The sequence below is a fragment of the Aythya fuligula genome, chromosome 1 (genome assembly GCF_009819795.1).
Source record: "Aythya fuligula isolate bAytFul2 chromosome 1, bAytFul2.pri, whole genome shotgun sequence".
Lineage (NCBI taxonomy): Eukaryota > Metazoa > Chordata > Aves > Anseriformes > Anatidae > Aythya > Aythya fuligula.
The window spans coordinates 202,932,563-202,954,594 of NC_045559.1; the positions used below are offsets into that span (position 1 = coordinate 202,932,563).

The 22,032-nt window shown below is 43.8% G+C and overlaps 1 protein-coding gene across 6 annotated transcripts in view; it reads left to right on the forward strand.

Annotated features, from left to right (window-relative positions):
• Positions 1-22,032, forward strand: part of TENM4 (teneurin transmembrane protein 4) — a 554,777-nt gene that overhangs the window by 297,570 nt on the left and 235,175 nt on the right. For all 6 annotated transcript variants that reach the window (XM_032196280.1, XM_032196305.1, XM_032196313.1 and 3 more), the window contains one exon: positions 8,306-8,515. In XM_032196280.1, coding sequence (XP_032052171.1) covers positions 8,306-8,515 — 210 coding nt within the window. The remainder of the gene's footprint in view (positions 1-8,305; positions 8,516-22,032) is intronic.

Below are 22,032 nucleotides of genomic sequence, written 5' to 3' on the forward strand. Positions count from 1 at the left end.
CAAGCTGTCACACCCACTGCACAGCACTGTGCACAGGTGCTGGCACAGGGTGCACTCCTTTAGCTTGGTTCCATGCCCAAATTCTTCTGCTGTTTAAGCACATTAACTCAGCAGGCTCAGCATCACTCCTGTACAGCTATTCTGCCTTCTCTTCTGCAGCAACATCACACTTTCTTGGTGGCTTACCCTTCTGTTTTCAACTCCAGAGCCACAGGGCTAGCTCACAGAAGGAAACTGCTATGGAAAATAACCTTTCTCCTTAATCAGATCCCTTCAGAGAGTCCATCCAAGAAGAGTCTTTTAGCACTAAGTTGCCTTGATCTCTCTTCTTAGCTGAAGACAGAATGATCTTCTGAACCATGATGCTTAGATGTTGAAGGGAGACAGTTGGCTTTGTTTGAAATCATTCACTAGAAAAAAAAAATCTTCCTAGATTAAGGGATATTGGCTAGAAAACACCAAACAGCAGTCACTACAAAACAGCCTCCATACCGTTTTAGAGATGGAAGCGTCCAACCCTACTGGGGATAAAAAGTAGGATCAGGAGGAAGTTGTCCCAGTAAGAGGCTAAGCAAGTTCATTAGTTTTAATGTAGCACAGAAATCCTGAGCCAACACTAATTGTAACCAAAATAGGAACAGGTAATGATCTCTTTATTCAGGCCACATTCCTCTCATCTGAAATTTCATCCCCAGAGAGTTTATGGCTAGATGACTTGGATCCTCACTGCAGTATAGCTTTGGCACCCCTTTGTCATGCTCCAGAGATCTGCAACCTCATGTTTTCCTTGGACTGTATTTACTCAGGCAGATTGTGTTTCTTTCCAAGAGAAGCATAAAATATCAGGGCCTCAAAGTTCTCCTTCACTCCAGCTTTTATCTCTAGGTGCCTTAGGGTTAAGACATCTTCCATCGCTTCGACACAGCAACTTTGTCTATGAGCTTTCTCAGTGAGATTGCCTTACCTTCAGGCAGGCTCCAGAAATTAAGCCCAGGGTTCATGCCACTTCCACTTAGGCGTCTGAGTTAGTTAGGATCACCCAATGCTCCTTGTCTAATCAATGAAGAGAAAAAAGACAGTCCAACAGAGCCTGACGACAAGGTTTGCTGGGCAGGTCCCAAAGCATGAGCTGAAATTTTGCATTTTTTGGGCTTTTGGCTATAAGACCGTCCTGCAAAATAATTGCATAAATGGTATTCCCTGAGGCAGGTAAAAAAGTCTTGCAATGCCCCATGTATATTAACTCTTCCCTGCTAGGGTAAAAGGACTAGAAAGGGTGCTTTGCCTTAGCCAAGCTTATCCCAAACGTTTTTGCAAGGCAGTGTAAACCTCTTTGTTAGCATAAAGCTTAGGGAAAGCAATTTCTACAAAGCCCACCGTTTGATGCTCAAATATAGGAAAATGGACCTGTTAGGAGATTTGCATGTAATCTTCCGCAGAGAACTTTATACTTTATATGGGGTGTGTTGGATCAGATGGAGCATTAGTGTCAGATTGAGAGAGGCCATTTCACGGGCAGCTCATCAGCCTTCCTACCGATTACATTATTCTTTTACAAGTTGAGTTTGAGTAAAGCTGTGTGAGCTTTTGTAATGGTGATCCATAATTAGGGGCTTGTGCTGTCCTTAAAACTTCAGATGATGTGAACTACTTGCGTAAATATTTCACAAGGAGCGATATAAATATTCCACGGTGATTAGGATTGTTTATGCTGGCACTATCAGAAGAGAGTCTCTTTCTTGATCCATATTTCTTTGATTTTGAAAGAGATACAAGTGTTCTCCCATATATTTGGAAATTAAATTACCTGTTTTTGCTTTTGAATAACAGCACAATCTCAGCCTTGCAGTATGATATTCAGAAAATTGTGTAGCTAACTTACACAATCTGTTTCGACTGTTGTGCCTACAAATGAGCAAGCTGAGTATCCGGCTCAGGCAATTGCCCATGTAATTTTCTGAAAATCTGCCGTATTATTTTCTTGTGTTGGCAAAAAATTATAAGTGCTGCTGTGCTGCTCCAGAGCACCTCAAGCCCCGGAGGAACTGCATTTCAGAAGGGAACAATTTCCTCCCTGCTCCTCTCCATCTTGCTCAATGGATAATTGTTTTCTGCTGTTTTGGGTCGGGTTAATAACCTCAGGAGCTGGCAGAAAGCAGATCTGAGGTCTGGGCTATTTTTTGTCCCTTTCCACTTTCTGCTTCATTTGGGGAATAACTGCAAAAGGCCCAAATGTTGAGTCCATAATCTGGGCTGGGACGGAGGCAGATAACACAGGCATATGGTTGGGGTGCTTTTATATGGCCCATCATCACATCACCTCTCACATTCTAGATGATTTCCACCCAGAGGAAGGTCTGCCTTATCCGAAAAAAGGATGTTCCTGAGTTCCCATTGACGGTGACTTTGTGAGCTCCTTGATAGAAATTATCCTATCCTTGCACACGGATAAAGAGAACTATTGCATCTCTTCACCACAAAGGGGAGGAAAAAAAAAAAAACACAACTGAGGAAGGGTAACACAAATCACCCACAAGGCATAACATATGTTCTTCATACTCCATTTCAGTCCAAGTGAATTTATTCATTTCTTCTTAACCTTGCATGGCCCTTTTTCCCAGTATGCCAGTCTTCGTACAGGGCATGTGATTATTTCTCATTTTCAAGGCCCAACTACTCATTTCTTAATTTTGGTGACATGGCAGCTGCCCAGGTTTTTCTTGTTAAGATGATATTCATTTGTCCCCTTTATTTCATTTATTTTCCCCTCTGGCTTCATAGCTATAAATCAAATACACAAAATTAAATTAAATAAAATAAACATAAGTGCAGGTGGAAATTCAGGAAATATAAATAACTAAGCGTCATTTTCCAAGGCTGCTTTTTTAATCAATTCTAAACACAAGATATATATTCCCCATTGAACTAACAATGTTGTGACCACCTATTGTTAAAGAACGGCAATAAATCTGCGCAACAATTTCTTACTCCTATGATTCACTGACATATTTTGCCAGACAGCTAGTTCAGATTGCTCTTCTTCCAGCAGTGTTTTATGGTGTCCACAGGAAAGGCGTGATATGCTACCAGGAGAAAGGCATGAGTGATGCTTGTCCCTTAGGAAAATCCTTTCTTCTAAAGGAGCTTGGCTCCTGGCTGCTAAGAAAGCAGTCTTTTACCGTGTGATCATCAGGGGCTAGTCTTTAAATAATACGTTCCCCTCGCTTTGGAAAGCCAAGTGGCAGATGTTCTCCTGCTCTTCCCCTCAACTCCAAAGCCCTGAAATGTTACAGGAGTAAATCCCTCTCAGATGAGCTGCCCGGGATGCCCCGATGCCTGCCACCTTTCACACACCAAGACCTCAGCCCTGCTGTTCTCCTTCATGCTGGTGGGGCTTTCATCAATCGGATGCAGTGCGGGGATGAAATTAAATTGCCTGAGTTTTAGATTTATTTATCAATTAACTGCTTTTGTCAGACAGAGGTACCTATGCGTTTCCGTTGTGTAAGCAGGTCATGATTTTCACCGCCTCAAGACTAGCTAGTTTTAATATAGATCAATAAGATTTAGTTTGGATGTCAATAAGGATCACTCAGAACCACTGTGCGAGGAGAAGGGGAGACAAAAACAGAAGAGCATCTGTTTACACTCCTTCTTTTGACAGGATAATAAACCCAGCCAGCACACTACTTCGCTGCATTTATACAGCCTTCCCGTGAACTCTCAATGCATACCAGTGCCACAAGTCTTTAAGGCCAGAGCTGTGTTGTGATGTACTTTTATTTTTTTTAATATTTTTTTTTGTCATGGTGCATGAATTGTCTCTGTAATTAAGGCTTAGCAGTACCACTCCTATTTTAAGGTTGTATAAAGCTCAGCTTTTTCAGCAGTGTGATATAAAGCAAAAGTTCTTCCCTGATAACTACTGTAGTTGTCACACGGAGCTAATTGTGACCACAGTACTTCTGCCCCCCTTCCCCTATCTCTCCTTTGTGGTGGGAATCACTGATTTGAAATATTTTCAGTGTTGCAAACAGATATTTTTTTTCTCAGTGGTTAGAGATACAGTATGCAGATACAGGAAATAACAGCATTTTGAAGCAAATCATTTCACATCTATGAGCCTCAGTTTCCTTATCTTTAAGAAGTATAAGTTTGCTCCCCAGACAATCCAATTTTATCAGCCTATCTGATTAAAGATCCCAGTATTTCACGGCTTATGTCCTTGGTGCTTGCAAAGCTCTTCAAGATTCCTGGTTGAAGCTTGATAGAAGATACTCTGGGGGAAGAAAAAAAAAAAAAAGTGGATATTAATGATTTATTGATTGCAGATAACACCACTCTGGGTATACTGACCACTATTAAATCCCATTGCCTTGTTATATCTGTTCCATGAGAAGTCAACATTTTTATATCCACACTTTTCTAACTCTTTTGGGACAAATTGTAAACATATGAGTGTATTCCCTAGTATATAATCTTTGAAACAATGCACTGTCCTTCGTTTAAAATGATCTCCCTGAGTGTTCTGTATTCCTGGCAGCCTTTTTGTTCACATGAGTGTGAATACACCCGTTTTAAATCAGCTCTTGATCTCTCAAGGCCAAAACCTGCAAATGACAGAGTAACTCTAGAAACACACGGTATTCTGAAATATTACAGCCAAATGTGCAGCGTAAACTGAAGGCATGTTTATTGTTTGTCTTACTTTCTCCTAACTATTTAGAGTCTGCTCTGGTCTGTCTCTTCCCCAAATTTAAAGCGGTTGCCTAAAATTTGCGGAGTTCCGCAGTGAAGCTGAGAAACACATTCTTTGTGTTAACCTAGTTCCGAAGTTTGTGTTTCCTAAGCACTTTCATAAATCTACAAGGGGCTGTAACGTATCTTCCCCTGATATGTTTAATCTTAATCTGAAATACTGGCACACAGATAAAATAGAAGTTTATGTTCTGTTTTCCTCTGAATTTGGGCAAGCAACGTATCACTCATACGGAGACGCTGAACTTTTATATTATTCCTGCCTCAAGTCCAAAGAACATAATTTCGACTGTTCACTGCAAGCGGATATACAGGATTGTTACAAATTGATGCCAAGGGGCCCATACTTGGAATCCGTTTTGTTTTTCTTTGAGTTAGTTTCCAAATTGCAAGGGTGTGCATAATGAATGTGTTATCTAGTCCTTCTGTTTTGTATTTTTGAAGGAGAGACAGCACATACTGCAAAGTGACTTGGCCTACTTGCTCAGGTTCCATAGCAACCCAGTATTGCTGTGAATTCATTTTGTACTAATCAATTAGAAATTTTGCTCTGGCAGCTGGAATGAAAGTTTATGGGCCGAATCCTGCTTGTTTTACTTGGATCTGCAGTTGCAGTAAATTCAATGACAGACTTTCTTCGAAGGATACGGACTTGTATCTTTTGTCTCTCTCTTGGTTTATTTTTCCTGAAAAGGTCAGATTTAATTTTTGGCTTTCTGTCCAAGCAGAGGAAAGGAGGTAATTCTCTTAAAAGATCCACAATTTAAGACAGCCTTTTCTTACAAACATAGCTACTGACATGCTAAAAAGGAAGGTATTGCTTTGCTTCCTCTGCATCTTAACTGGATGCTGTCAGTTGCCACAACTTCCATCCAGAAGCTTGTGAAATCTCCAGTTGCATCCACCCCAAAATTGCGTGTCCAAGAAGGAATTTTTGGGGGCATGTGGTTGTATCCACCAGTGCCCTTCAGAGCAGTACAGCCCTTCCTTTCTCATTGCCAAAATTACAATGTTGGGACAAGTTGAGAAGCCCATGCCAAAACCCCAACTTGCAGCCACCTGGAAATGGTATACGGTTTCTGATGTGAGCTGACATAGGTACTAATATTTTGCTTTAAGGGTCACAGTTCCAAATTCAGCTCATTCCGTTGCTTGTCTTTGTGTCTGGACTACAGGTTTCATGTGCAGATACTCCAGTCATGCTAACAAAAACACAGGCAGAACATTAGGGATCTCCTTTCATTTACCACATTTTTATTTTTATTTTTTGGTCATAGCTAGTCTTACCATTAACCTCCTCTTAATTTTTTTTTTTTCACTAGATTTTGGGTAAATGAGTCAGAGGCTTGAAATAATGTTTAAAATCTAGATTGTCTCTCAGTGGCTTGAAAAATGTGTCCTCCAGTTATGAAGAACTGCATGGGACTACAGGATGAGATAGGCTGAGCATTTCTTTCCGTTTTACTCATCTTCACACTAGAATGCAGGCTCTGACTATGCAGCATCAGAAACACATATCATCAGCACAACAAATCAAAGACGTGATTTAAACTTTGTAATACGTCAGGGCTCATCAAAACTCCTTCGTGACAAAGAGGATGATGCAGAGTAGACTTGGCTTCTTCAGGAGCACGTAAGAGCTAGAGCTGTATCTCCAGAGCCGTCTGCATGTTAAGGTTTGTGACATGGCAAAGCAGAGGTGTGTGGGATGGAGTATGATATAATCTCACCCGTGTATGAAGATGGCCTTGCCCAAAGGAGCACATAAAAGAAATTAGTCTCTGCATTTACTTGAATCCAGAACTGGAAGTGGCACCTGTCTTTTTCATGGGGTCATGACAGTAGTCTCTTACTATCTGCATTTCTGTAGATTCCGTCTTTTTATTGTCTGATGATTTTTCAGGAATTTCCTTCTGCAATCCCCTTAAGGGTGTGCCGTCACCCTGTTTCAGAGGCAAACAACTGAGGCTGAAGGGGGCTAGACACAGGATGTTGAGGCACTGCTGGTGCTTGAATTGTCACTCAGAGCCTAATAGTTGGGCTTTCTTCTGCTCCCATCCATTAAACATCTCCACAATACCTTGGAGGATTTGCATGTAGTCCCTTTTTCTGCTGTCTCTCTCCAGCTCCTACCTATAGTTAACAGGAAGGTGACAACCTTGGTATGCTCTGAGTGTAGTCCCATGTTCTCTCCGGGTCCCAGGCTTTTCCCCCAACACTACAATTTCTGCTCTGATAACAATTTTCACTTTATAAGATCTGCATATGCCAGGGAGGTAGCACCCAAGGGCTTATCAGGAGAAAAACTGATGACCAAGGTGGAAGGAAACTTAGCAGAACCAGCTTTGGGGGATTTAAATGTTAAACCCTCTTCATTGTTTTGGGTTTGTGTTTGCTTTTCTAAAGCATTCATGTCGTGTTTAGTCAAAAATACTGCATGGCTATGTTCTGTGCTATGTTATGTTCAAAATGAGATGTTTTATTTTTTCCTTTTTACATTTTCTTGTGATGTTATTCTTTTATGGATTTTGCATGATAACATTTCAGTATATGGGAAAATGTGTGAAATTAATCATAATTGTTTTCATATCAAATGTATCAAGGGGAAATACTTGTGTTTAAATGCATTGTCCTGTATTTTAACCTATTACATGTCTGTGTTCATATCCCCCTGTATTTACTGATGTACTGCAAATACCTGACCTCCACATTTCCCCAATATTTTTTTTTTCACATGCTTGGGGTTTCTGATTTCCCAGTCGATCTGGGAAATCCAAAATCTGATTGGAATAAGACCCTGATACCACTAATTACTTACAGTATGTTTTTTCAAATTGGATCTACTTAATCTCTGTGTACCCGATCCAATTTCTTTCAAGTCACTAGAAGCTTGTCCTTCAGCGGATGCAGCTTTATGTAAAATGTTTTCTAAAAACCTAATTTGCCACATGTCTAGTAATTTAATCCACAAAACAAACCTGCACTGAGTTTTTCAGGGCGATGGTTCACTGACACGCTTCAATGCCACACAGCCATGTCTGGCTCTGTCCTACACCCTCATGAGGTGGTTTTCAGCCTGTTTGCCTTATAAACTCGATACAGGCACGCTTAAAGACAATCCCTGAGGAGAGTTGACTGTTTTCAGGTAAAACCTGAAAAAATATTTACCTCATAAAACATCAGGCAAAACTTTCCCTTCAGAACCACGCAGCCTGGTGTCAATACACAGCTGCGTTGGCAGCGCCCACGTTGTGGCGAGAAGCATACCTGCCACCAGACCCCCAAAACCCTAAAAAATGATGGATATTAGTTTTAAGGGGCTGTTAGACCACGGGACAGCGGCAGCCCCCTCAGCGCGACAGCTAACACGAGTCGGCCGCCCTCCAGCGGGCCAGGGGGCCGCTCGCCGTGCCTGCGCTCAACTTTTTTTTCCACATTTGTCTGTTCGTGTGCGTCTCTCTGTGTCTGTGCTTTGCCGTTGACTCCCTTTATTATCATCATTTTCTCTCTCTCTCTCTCTGTGTCTGTGTGTGTTTGTGGCCCGCAGGTCCCCCCTTGCCTTGTTCGTCCGCCTCCTCCACCCCCCCTGAGCACTCCCCTTCTCCCCCTCCCTCGCCGCCCGCCAATGAAGGCCCCGGGCTGTTGCGGGGCAACGGCGCGGCCCAGCCGGCCGCGGACTCTGACTCTGAGGAAGAGTTTATCCCAAATTCCTTCTTAGTTAAAAGTGGCTCTGGAAACCTCTGTGTCGCCGCCAACGGTGAGTGACTTCTCTCTACCTACTTGATTTCCTCGGCCGACGGCCACCCGCGGGGGGCTGGAGGGCAGCCGGCGCGCGTCTTCACCCATCGGCTGGGGTTCGGTGGTGGTATTTTATTTTATTTTTTTGCAGAAATGATAGCATCGTGTGGGAGAAAAGGGGGTAAAACGTTAATAAAGCACCTCGGAAAGCATGCAAAGTGTTGCGTTGGAAGCGTCCGTGCTGTGTGGCTGAGGTGAGGGATGAGCTTGGTACCTAGGCAGAGATCAGAAACTTCAAGTGTGTTGAAGGCTGGAGCTCCCTCCCTTTCTTTTTTTCCATTTTTTTCGTTTTTTTTTACCCCCTTCTCTGCTACCCCTGCTGTCTGTGAGGGCGGCAGTGCTGAGGCTGAGTGCCCTTTGGCCTGTCAGAAACCTGTCCCCAAGGGGATGCAGCAGGGAATGCCGAAACGCCAGAGCAGCTTTCGACTCCCGGTGAGCTGTGACAGCGGCATCTGCGCCTTGCTCTCAGCCCCAGAGCCTGCAGGAGGCTTTCCACAGCCTCTGAGAAGTGCTGAGAGATGCCTCCGGTAAGTATTTGAGGTGGCAGCACGGCCCCTGCGATGCCCCGAGACTCCCCAGCTGGGAGCTGAGGGTGCTCAGCACTGCCGGGAAGCGACCGTGCTGCTCCAGCGAGTTGCAAGAAGAGGAATGAGATTCACAGCTCCCTGCCGCAAGACAATGAGTCATAAACAGCGAGGTAACGCTCATTGGCAAAGAAATGTGAGATTTCATCAAAGGTAGTGTAACCTGACGAAGCGCAGATTACAGCAGTGGAATAGCCGTGGCCACTCAGGCCGCTGCCATCCCGCTTGAGTGATAATTACTCACGGGTCTGATTTATGACGAAGGAGAAGGCATTCAAAGATATCTTGAAAGAGAGAAAGAAAGGTGAGAGAGAGGTTTACTGCAGCTGGCAACAGCTTAACTCCATTTATGTTAAGCTTCTAAGAATGTTTCCTACTATGCTGTTATCTCCAAGTAAGGAGAGAAAGTTTGACATTTAATTTGTCCCCCCTCACCACCACCCCTTTCCCAGCTTCCCTCTTCTTTTCTTTTGTTGCATTTGTTATGGTAAAAACAAACTTTCCCTTCAAGGCTTTTCAAAGGAGAAGGTTATCTCCTCTGAATTGTCATCCTAAGGAGAGTAGGGGGAAATACAGTGTCGTATTCATTCAGGAAACTGCTTAAAATTCATATCCTCTATTCAGCTTCCCCCCTCCCCTCCCACCCTGCAGCACACACACACACATACATCTGACTCCTTGCAGTTGCAGCACATTTAAATCTGAAATCATGTAGATGACACTCTTGTTGGAAGTGAAGCCAAACCCACACTCATGCTTCAACATCGTAACGTGTGTTCTTTCTCTTTGTTCATTTAGGGAATATATATGTACACATACACGCATGCCCTCCAGGTGAAAGGAGAGGAGAAAAAGAAAGCAAGTGAAATTAAAGACCTTAATCTCTTCTTTTACTAATTAGCTGAACAACAGAAAAAGCATTGTTCAGAGTCCGTGGTGGGTTGACGACAGTATTGTATTATTGATGTGCTGGTGAGCTAGTTGGAGTTCAGGCTTTTCAGCTGCCTGCTTATTTATCCTCCTCCTTTTTTTTCCTCAGTGCTTTTTGCATCAGCTTGTAGACATACTACTTTCCCTGAGGCTTCTTTTTGTGTGGGATTCAGCAGGTTGGCAATAAATATGTCCCACACAAAGACAGGGTGTCTGGGGTCTCATTTGCGTGGTTGTTTTACTTGTTCAATAATCAGAAGCGAAGGTAATGCCAGCACACTGGTGACGTGGTAGGATCAGCTCAGCATCAGGAGAAAAACAAAGATGACTTCTTATGCCACCTGTCAGCCCATAATCTGAGAGTTCACAGGAATGAGAAGCACAGACCATACAAGCCCATCATGTCTAAAGCCAGATAGATACTCTCCTGACCTCTGTAAATAGATTTAATTGCTTTAGTTCCTTAAAGTTCTGTTTCTATGAGGCTTAGTCAGCTTAAACTTTAAATGATAAAGGCAGCTCTTTATGTTCCTTAAATGGTGAAAATTAGGAAAAGCTTATTTTGTTTAGGACTAAGTTTAATACAGTTAGAGCACTCATTCTAGGAGAATAGTAGCTGTCTCAACAGCAGGACAGCCTGAGAATGCTGTCCAAAGGATTTGTGTTGCACTTTTTAATTGATTGTGGGTAGGTTTTCTTTCCACAGCTGTGTAAACTCAGCCTTAGAGAAGTCCATCCAAAGTAAGTAACACCCAGGGAGCAGCGCCGCTGTTACAAATCCCCATGTAAATTGCAAATATAATGCACATGGAACATAAGAAACATGCTACTTTTTGAAGATACAGTAGGCTATTCTTTATCTAAGTTTCTTTCATTCCAGAAAGGTAATAATGTCCGTAACATTATTTCTGTGCTCGCAGGAAAATGTCCAAGTAAACATTCAGATAAAGGATGGAACAATCTAATCAGTAGATAAAAACGCAGGCGTCTTTTAGGTCTTTTAATTTTGTATTGGATGGATTACAAGCCTTTTTTGTACTTTTAAGGGAAAAGTAAAAGTCATTTGGAACACAAAAAATCCCTGATTCTTATTATACTTATATCGACAGGTGCTTAAATATAAGAAAAAAAAAGAAAAAAAAAGTAAACTTTTAAGACTTGTATCTTTTCACTTATTTATTTATTTATTTATTTATATCTGCTCCAGAATATTTTGTTGTTGTTGTTTTACCTGAAATTACACAAAGTAAGTAGGATGTGAATGTCTCGATTTCACGGTATTTCCTTTAATAAACCTTCAAATGGAAAGCCTGATGTGGGGATTCACTATATGAAAAGTGGGCTGCCTTAGGGTATCTTGGTGGGCATTCAAACTTGATAATTAGTTTTTAAGTTTTTTTATCAATCCACTATATGTGTATACTGGTGTCTAGGTATGTATGTGTATGACTGATGACAGAAGGCATCCAATCCTTGCTCTGATTGTTTCTGTGAAAGTAAAAAGTGCCCTGTAGGGTAAGAACAGCAGTCCATACAGCCTCCAACAGCACCACTGGAAGGAGAAGCAGCGCAGTGGGGTTCCTGGAGGATGCTGACTGGCTGGGAATGGTCAAACTCCAGCCAAAGAGAGGGATCTAAAGGGTAATGATTGGCTGGGAGACAGCATTTCTTCTCCATTTGAACCAGTAAATAAGATGAAAACTAATCCCTAAAATCCCAGTGTGTTTAGGGAATGATGTTTAGGAAAATCACGTCAGCCTGGCCACTGCTGTCCTCGTCCTGCATCACCACAGCTGTGTTCCCAGGGATGTTAGTGGGTACATCACCACTCAGCACACCTCTGAGGTGGGGACACAGCGACAATCCCCACGGAGTGATGATGTGCAGAGTGACGAAGAACAGATTTTGAAAAACAGATGACATCTGTGGAGGGCTGACATCTACATTCCTTTGAGAACGCTGACCGTGCCGCCTTGCAGTCAGAGCCGAGGTGCACGGCCTCTTCCAGCTCTTGCATCAGTGAGCAGCCATTCGATGCAAAGTGTGCTTTTGTCATTCTGGGGGGTCTGCCGTGTTTCCCTTGTCACTCGTAGCAGGCAGGCAGGGAGGCTGCGTGTAGGCATTTGCAACGACCTCCACAGCTGGGAGCCAGAAAATCCCAAATCACCTCTCTTTTGAGGCATCTTAATATTCTTGCATGGAATTTCAGAGGCTAGGGCACGGATTTTATTTAATTCTAGCAGAAGTAAAGAGATAGCAGGAATTAAGGTTGGAAAAGAGGTCCCACATCGTCTGGTCCAACCGTCCCCCAGCCACCAGTAGCACCCACTAATCCATGTCCCTAAATTTGCCTTGGTAGTGGAGAGGAGGGAAATGGCACACACATAAATGTTCCTGGGTCAGATCCTAGGAGATGAGTGTGAATGTCATAGGATCCCTGATTTCAGTGGAAAATAGACCCAGTCAGGACCACTTTGGCCCCCAGAAGACAAAAAAAAACAAACCCACAACACGCTGCTTGTATTTATGGGGTCTACATGAGCAAGCTGTGGCCAACAGAAGCTGTGGTTAGGGATCTAGTACAGATTCATGTGCTGCCTTTACCAGTTTGTCTTTGTTCAGAGTGCTGGATTGAAGCAGGAGGTTTCCCCACAATCTTTCTTCTTATTCCTAACTGAACTGACCCAGTCTAGACCTTCTGATTTGTAAGCTGTGTACTGTTTTCTGCTTAGGATTTTTTTTTTATCTTTAATGATCAGCCTTGAGCTGTTGAAGACGGTCATCATTTCTAATTTACCTCCCATTCCTGTCCTTCTGAAAGAACTTTCCACCTTTTTATTAAATGATGTGGCCCAGATTTATGAGACAAATCCCTTCCCAGAAACGCTGTTGAGGACTACTATAGCCTTACTCATGTTCTCTCAAACAGATAAGTTTGGTAGAAATTGTGGATTCCTGACACTTTACAGTGCCTAACTGACCAGATTATCTACTGCTACTGCTGCTGTGGCTGAATTCCTTTGGTATCTAAAAGGAGGTAATCCTACAGAAATACAGGGCAGTTTCTGCCCCAGAGAACTGAGGGGTTTTAATCAATCTATGCATGGGCTCAATGTTTATTTCTTTAGTACCCTTGATGCGTTTGGGGCTGCACAGTTCATACATGCAGGCCAATCCTGCCGCAGGGTTAGGTGCTCGCAGCGCTGGGATGGAAGAGACAGCCGCAGAGAAATCAGACTGCAGCAGGGAGCCCCAAAGACACAGCGTATTAAAGCATTCGGAAGAAATAATGGTGTCATGTAAGGCTGCTTAGAAGTGGAGAATTTTCAAGGATCTGACTAAGGACAGCAAAAGAACCTTTGATAATGTAATCTTAATAATTGATTATTTCTTCATCTAATAATTAATAATAAATCCCAGTTTAATTCAATTTTCTTTTATCTGAGCAGGTTTTTTTTCCCACAAAGGTTTGTGGATGGATGGTCTGTTCTCTGGCTGTGTCTCGTCCTTGAGCACTACTTTCTGATGCTTCTTTATTTACTGCTCGAATAAACATGCTAAGTAAGACTAGTAATTAATCTCTGCATCCTTTATCAGAGATTTGCAGAGCCCATTAGCAGCCAGTGTTACTCATAATGGTAATTCATAATTACAGAAGGGAAACTGAGGAATAAGGTGATATAACCAATCATTTTCCAAATATAATTTAGGAAATGAAAAATCATCTTTGGATTATTGTGTTTCCTACCCAAACTTCTTTAAGGCCCCCTCCAAACATTTCAGAAGTTCAGGAAAAGCACCTTAAGGAGAAGAATGGTTCAAAAAGATGTTGAGGTTAGCAAGTTTTAAAATGTTCAGGAAAAAAAAAATGTGTTGGGGAGAGAGTGGTAAAAAGGTGGTAGGAGAGGAGCTTGGAAAAAAAGAAGACATTTGAAAACCTGTTTATCATATTTTTTCACTGAATTTATCCTCTAATTTGGGAACAGTAAACATTCAAAGTTCAGCCTGAGACACCGTGACCTAAATATCTGCCTTTTAATTTTAATTAGATAACTAAGCACTAATAAATATATTAATCATAAGCTTTCAGTTTAGTAAAAGGCATCTCAGGCCATTCAGGTCCAAACCATCCTTAGGAGACACCTCTTTTTCCAGCCATCGTGGATAGATTTGTGTCTGCCTATGAGCCTGAGAAGTTCATTTGGATGAATCTGGCCATTTGGGCTGGTCATCAGCATGATTTCTCCCTGACTTCGCTGAAGCCATCCCCAAATTCCCTGAGATACTTGAAAAATGGCACACAAATCCTTCCTCCAAATGTATCTCCGTGGCAGAGCTGACAACAATGTTCAGGGTTTGAATTCCCAAGCATCAGCCATTGCTTGTTAGACCCTGGAAGATCAAGGAAGACGTTGTGCTGGGCAGCTGGGAGGAGGATCAGATCATGAATTATTCCTGCTCCTATTCACCGTGCGTCGGAGCCGTCCCGGTGAGTTTTTGTTCCTCCCGTTTCGCTCTCGCTGCCAGGAGGAAAGATCAGAAGGACTTCAGCCTGTGAGCTGCAGATCTTTCAGAGGGCATGGAGCTCCACGATTGCTTTGCCCTCACCTGGGCTCTTGCCCCATGACTTCTCTTTGCATCCCGAGGGTGTTTGTTTAACCTGGCAGCTCTTTACCTTCAGGATGAGCCAAAGGTGAGAAGCAAATCATTTGCCGTAGGACCAGATTCGTAGCGCTGCTTATCGGTGGGAGGCATTTGGGTTAGATTCCTAGCATAACGAGGGTCAAATCCTGACCCAGCCAAAATCCTCTGGGCTCAAACAGGGGGAGGTTTGGTCAAGAGTGGATAATCTGAATACACAAGAAAGGCAGGGTTGTTGGTTTTGTTTTTTCAAAGAATAAATATCCCAAAGAGAACAAAGCAAAGTTATGATTGTCACATTCAGCGAAGGGCAGCAATGAAATGAGTCACCTTTCCAGGCCAGTAGGGAACACACTGAATCAGTTAAAGCAGATTTATAGCTTTTTAGCTGTGATAAAACCATATCAGTGTGTATATGAATTTACATAGGAGCAGGGTTTTTTTTTTTTTTTTTTCTTCTTGCTTTTAATGCAAGCCACATTGAAAAGTGTGCACAAAGGAGCCCCACTCCGAGGAAAGACAACTGGAACAAATTATATGCATTCAGACTTGTTAAACTGAATTGGCAGCAGAAATATTCCTGGTAACCTGAGCGTTACAGCAGCGTTGGTATAGTTAAGGTTATGTCAGCATTTCCATTAGAAACCCTTACTTGCAGAGGTTTATATCTGCAGTAAAAATTCACTGTGGGTTGAAACTTGACAAGCTGTGCAAGGTCTCATCTGAGACAGATTTTTTTTTTTCTTTTTACCTTTTTCCTTACAAAATTGGGGAGAAAAATCTGTTTGAAGAGTCAAGCTACAAGAGCGCAAACAAAAATAGCAGCTTTCTGGCTTTGATCCTTTCCGATGTTAAAAAACCCCGTTCCTTTCTTTATAGTGTAACCATCAAATGTGCAACAAAATCTTGCTCTGAAGAAGGAATTAATCATTACACTATTAAAGGAAATGAAACATTAATTTATGGCCCATTAGATGCTTTTTTCACTGCAGGACTGCCAGTGTTTTGGTCTACCTCAGGTTATACTGAGAGATTTGTGACTAACATGAAACAAAGCCCCCAGAGGAGCAGATCCTGTGCAGAAAAAAAAAATAAAATAAAATGCTTCTGGGCAGCTTTAGAAGAACAAAACATTGAAGGCAGAGTTGTCCAGGGACCGGAATGAGTACTCGGTGTTCAGCCTTCTGGTTTCTGCCACGGGCTCCTCAGCTAAAGAACTTAACCTCGCTTTTCTCCGTTGTAAATGGAGGATATCGCAAGCTGTTGGCTTCACTGTCCTTCCAACCTGTTTTCTCATCTCTCCAACCTGTTGATATTAACAGAGCTGCCATGGCTTACACTAGGGTGAACGAGGAGAGAAGGGACTCACATCTCCATCCTCGCAGACATCAGTTTTCAGAGAGAGGGCTAACATTTTCCCTAAATCCTTTCAGATTTCACCTGGGAACCCTACCTTTGCGGTAAGGTTATTACGGGAGGCTGCGTGCGCTCCCAATTCCAGCAGGGCTCCGTGTCTTCTGCGCTTCGAAAGCCGTGGCTGATGCTCATCAGAACTTTTTCCACTCGCCAGATGAAAGCCGGTGTGGAAGCGCAAAGTGTTATAAAATTCAGGAAGGAAGGCGGACGCTCGTGCGCCCGGGCTGCCTGCTGTTGTTTCTGTGAAATGGATCCCTCAGCTGGGAACGAGCACAAACTTTGGGGAGGCTTGTTCCGTTAGCTGTTCTCAAGCCATCCGTCTCCCTTTTAAAATGAGGACCTGGGGGGCTTTGAACTTTATTTATAAGCTGAAATCTGCTGGCCACAGCGATTAATTAGCGAGGAGGAAGATGCCAGAAGTCTCGTTCTGACCCGTGCCTCCTTTCAAACTAAACATGCAATAACTGCGTAGCCTCCGAAGATGTCCCCCCCGCTTCCTCCTCCGTCCTTTCTGGGCTTTGCATTATTCACTGTTTATTGTAACACGCTATTCATCTCAACCACGGCTTTCAAACCCTTGTGTGGTGACCCCAAGAAATTCCTGGAATAAAGCAGTGGTAGCTGTAGGTACTCCGGGTGGGAGCTCTGAGTCGAAGGGAAAGGATCAGGTTAAAATGTTTGAGACGGCAGCTTGGAGGAGAAAAGTGCCTTGTGTGTAAGTTTCCTTAAAAAAAAAAAAAAAGATATTTGGAACATGACATGGGGGGATAGTGCAGTGTGCAGTGTCCCTGCTGTGTGCGGATGAACCATGGGTGTCCTTTGAAGCCTCTTCCCCGGTGCACCTGGGTGCGAAGCAGTAGGGTTGTTGGGTTCAAGAGAGGGCAATCCGTAACCGCGTGGCTACCAGCAGGACCAAGCCCCCGGTGCCCACGCGTGGTAGTAAAGCTGATGTGATGGACAGTTATGGCACAGAAGAAGCCTTTGATCTCGGAGGGATTGATACGAAAGATTGTCACAGTTCCTAAAGAGTCAATTGGGTTAAGCCTTTGAGGGCTACAAGTGTACGTGTCCCACCTAAGAATTCATTTTGCTGGCAGTTTGGAGAACTCCAGGACTGGGAGGGTTAAAAGCTGTTTGCTTGGCAGGAGTTAACCACCACAGGAATAGAGACGAAGTCCCACATACAGGTGGGGATTAGCTCTTTGGGGTTTTACATGCGTGAATGGCCTCACCCCAAAACCTACTGCCGCAACGGGGGTGATTTGCAGCAAGAAGAAGCCTGGTGGCTCTGCCCAGTTTGTGCCCAACAGGCTGCCACCTGACTGCCACGAATAAAAGGGGGATTGCAACCGTGGTTCACCTCTTACAGCCTCAGGAAGGATCCTCTGGGATCCTTGGGTGGAAATGGAAATGGGGTGGTGTGCTCCTGCTCTGCTCTGCTGGTCCATCCCCAGCGGGGCCGGCTAGGGGAGCGATGCCACCAACTGTAGGTGTCCTGGTGGTGACGTGTCTCGAAGGTCTGGCCTGGCTTTTAACAGGAAAGATTTAACAGATCTTTTTGGTCTTCTAGTGTAATAATTCATCCTATTACCGAAAGCCTACTGATTAAAGCCCATCCCATATAAAGCAGAGAAGACGCAGCAAAAAGGCAAAATGGCTCAAATCATATGATCGCATGATCGTATAATAATAGTACACACATTTACTCTGTTGCAACACTGCTTACAAGAGATCAATTAATGTTGGCACGTCAGAGTAGCATGGAAATACACAACCATTCACTCCGAGCAGCAGTGGGTGGACAGACGAGCGGCTCCAGGAACCTGAGCTACCGAAGCCCAGAGCGACCGAAGTGGCTCCAGCAGCAAGTGGGCCCGCTGGCGAGCGGCCAAAGTAACAAGGCAGGACTGGCCCTCGTTAATTGCTTCCTAATTGTTCCTAATCTTTCACTTCTCAGGGCGTCAGCGGGACTCAGAAATCGACTCCTTCAAAATACAGAGAGAGGGTTTGGGGCGCCTGTCTGCATAGCCTAAAAATTGCTCTTGTTGCTCTTTTTTTTGGCACTGCTGCCTGTCCTAACTCGAGATGTCCTGGCTGGGCAGAAAGTGATGGGCAATCGTTCCCTGTTCTGTGCAGATATAGCCCTCCTTTCTGGATGGTCTGAGCTTTTTTCCGCCATGTGAAATTTCTCTAGGCTTGCAAGGTACTTCTAGATGTCCCACCATTTTAATCTCTTAATCTGTGAGTGTTTCATTTTCTTTCTGTCTAAATAAGACCTGGATTGTAGAGACAAAAATCTGCCTCTTAGAATCACTGAGGTTAAGCAGGTTGTCAGTTCAGCATTTTGGACACAGGATAATAGGTGTGTTTGGTAAGTACAACGTGCTGCAGACAGAAAAACCATTCTGAAACCGTAAGTGGCCATATTTCTTTCTAGCATTCGGGGGAAGAGCTGTTACGGTGGCCAGACCAGCAGTAGGAGAGGCAGTGTCATCATGTGCACTATTCAAAGTCAGCCAGCCGTGGCAGCTCAGGAATTGGACTCCAGGTTCTCCCACGTGATGGGAGATCTGAGCTCTGTGACCTGCTTCAGCAAAACGAAGGCAGCGACACACGCCTCGTTAGCAGGACAGCGATGGGAGTGGGCTTTGAGGCGTAATAAAGCGCCGCGAGACCTTGGAGCGCGTCTGTGGGAAAGCTCACAAGTGTAAAATCGATGCTTTTGATACATTAGGTGGTAATGGAAGAAGCACAGCACAGAAGCGGCGTGATGGGATGATTTAGTTATAGCTATAAATCTGGCGGCAGCGTCGTGGCGATGTGATAGGACACAGCCTTTCAGGAGGGGCGCGGCGTAAAGGTTCGTGCATTTCTGGTGTGGAAACATAGTGAAAGGAAAATCAGCACGGGTAAGTGCAGGTTAACACCAATGCCTACACAGTGCCCCCTTTCTTACCTCATCCAGCCTGGCCACGTGTGGATTTTCTAAAAACTCTGCAGGGTCTTGAGGTAGGATGGAGATCCTACCTCAAGCCATAGAGATCCTCATTCAGGTATCTTGTTTTTAAGTTCTCTCCTCCTCTTAAATTGCCATCATTTCTGCAGGGAATTTTGCTGAACGTACTGCATTCGGTTTATCTGCACCTCCCTAATGGCATGGGACAGCTGAGGTTGGTGTAGCTTCACTTGTGCGACGAGTACTGGAGAAAGAAAAGTCAGGTAAAGACAGAAGAGAGTGACATTGCTTCCTGCCATTAACATATGTTTGATTAGGAAAAATATTAGGATTAGTGCCGAGGGGTAGCGAGGCAGAGGAGACAAAGCAGACTGAAGGGTTTTTATACAACGAGTTAAAGAAGTCCTTACTGTTGCTGCCTGTAACTTTTCTGATACACCAATGAAACTTGAAACAAGAGGTCGTCTCAGAGGGTAATAGCTTCCAGCCCAAATGTGCTCCACTCTCCCAGACCACCCATCCTTCCTTCATCAGCGAGGTCAAAATAATAGCGGCACTTGACACTTTTACACAGATGGGGAAAATCCGTTGTGTCACCAGCAGATATTTCCAGAAATCTAACCCATCTAACTGATTTTAATAGCAGAAGCAGTTGCATTGCGCCTCCCCTGTATATATCTCTAAGCAATTAGGAAAAAGTAGGTCTCCTGGTACCTCCTCGAATCAGATAAGTGTGATTATCTCCATTTTACAGAGGTCACAAGTGACTAGCCCGAGGTCACCCAGGCATTCTGTGATACCATCACGGCGGGATTCATCTCCCCTTTTTCTCCTGTTTCTCTAACAACCACTACACGATGTTCTTTCCCAAAAGCTACACGGAGACACTTAACTCAATTGAGTGCTCCGGTGCAATTGATTTCTAACAGGCTGTGAGCCATTTCCTAGCCCTGATATCACCTGCTGAAAATGGCTCGGTGTGATCAGGAGTCTTCCCCAGTTTACATAAGACCCCTGTGCCAATTCATGGAATTCGTATTAAACCACAAAAATATAGTTAGACATCCACATACCATATCTGTCTAGATCTGCATGAAATATCCCATTGCTCCTGAGATCTCTTTCAAATAAATGGCTTTCAAACGAAGCTGAGAATTTTACCAAGGCGCTTTAACTTCCCATCTGCAAATCAGGGCCTGGTTTTTCGTCCCATGAAGATCTGAGCAGGGAATTTAGGCCTGTGTGGAATATTGTGGTTGCTTCTGTTTAAAACAGTTTGACTTGTCTTCCATTTCTTCTCCATAAAAACTCTTGAGCGGTTTATATCAGTGTCAGTCCATGCCAGAAGTTCCTCCAATCCATCTTGGGGTAAAACACAAACAGTTCTCCTCCGACTGAACTGTGAGTTGGTTGCTGTCATCTGGAAAGCTGAGTAAAGCCCTTTAATTTATGAAATGCTACGTAGTCCTCAAAAGATCGCCTAAATATTTTACTGCATGTCACTTTTGTTGGAAACCAGAACCCATATTCGCCGTGCCATCCATTAAGTAGAACCTCTTCAAATTACTTCTGCTTCTAAATGGGAGTTTGTGTGTGCTAACTTTTATCTGGCAACTTCAAACATGTTTTGCATCCTTTTTTTTCTTTTTTTTTTTTTTCTTTTTTTTTCCAGTTTTTCTCCACCTTGGCTTAGCATAGTATTTACGGGCAGGATTTAGAGGTGGGCTTAAAGCTTTTGTTTAATTTTGTTTTCCAAATTGTTCTTTGTAGGGCGCTGGGAGGGGGGTAATATTTGAGGTCCTTTTAGAATATGGACAAGTTTGATCTGCTCAACTGCTAAGGACGTTTGCATGCTACAACGACTGAAATTGTCCAAAATTAATGTGTGCAAGAGGTGATGATAAAGTACTATATTTTACAGCGTGGATTTCCTTGGAAGTTTTACAGCACAGTAGCCAGAGAAAGCTTATTTCAGACAGACTGAGGAAGCGAAGAAAGAGAAAGGATCTTTAGAGACTGGCGTAAGCGACTTGCAGGGCAGAAATAACCCCGAACACACCTGTGTGGCAGAAGCAGGAGGCACTGATGAGGTTTGTACTTCATCTGGCACTCGGGCATTCCCTCAGCAAACACCTGAGAGCTTTCTGCTGACCCGGCTCGAGTGTCCCTGTGGCTCCAGCCACAGCGCCGGTGGGTTTCCACAGGGAACAATGCCTGCTTGTTTGGACTCCGGTGTCTGAGGTGGAATTTCTCATGGTGTGAAAAATGAGGGGAGAAAAGAGGAAACAATAACCCAAACCCCGAGGCACAGCGCTCAATACAATTCCTCCAATTTTACCCTCACATCCAGTCCTCCTCACCCAGTCCTTACCCCAGTGAGGTGGGGTTGTGCTGCTGGTGTTACCCTGCACAAGGAGGGTCTGACATGCCCAGTCCTTTAATCCGTCCTGTTAGCCTTTGCACTGACTGCACCACAGTTTCTCTTGTGTTACGAGTTTCCTCGTGTTTCTCATTTTGCGCTGTAAGAGCCCCGAGCCCCTCACGGGGGGACCGCACGCCTGTAAAAACAAGAGTTTTGTAATTTCGGGAAAATTCTGCCCGAGCCTCGGAGTGTTCCATATAAAAGGTGGGAGGTGAGAAAAAGGGAAAAGATTATAAGGATCTGTCTGTGATTTCTGCCACCGCTGTGCTTCTGGGAGGAAACGGCTCACCTGGATGGAGCACTTGCTGCAGAAGCCAAACTTGGGGCAGAAAAAGAACATTAAATTCCAGCCTGCGAACATGAAAGAGAGGAGGAAGAAGAGGGCAGCAAAAGGCCGAAGAGCACTGAAGAAAGCTTTGTTTCACATACATCTCAGTTTAAATCTGGCCTGGCGCACTTCCTGGGGTGTTGGAGTGCTGTAAATTGGAAGCGCTCAGGTTGGAAACAGGTCTGAGCCACCGATTCCT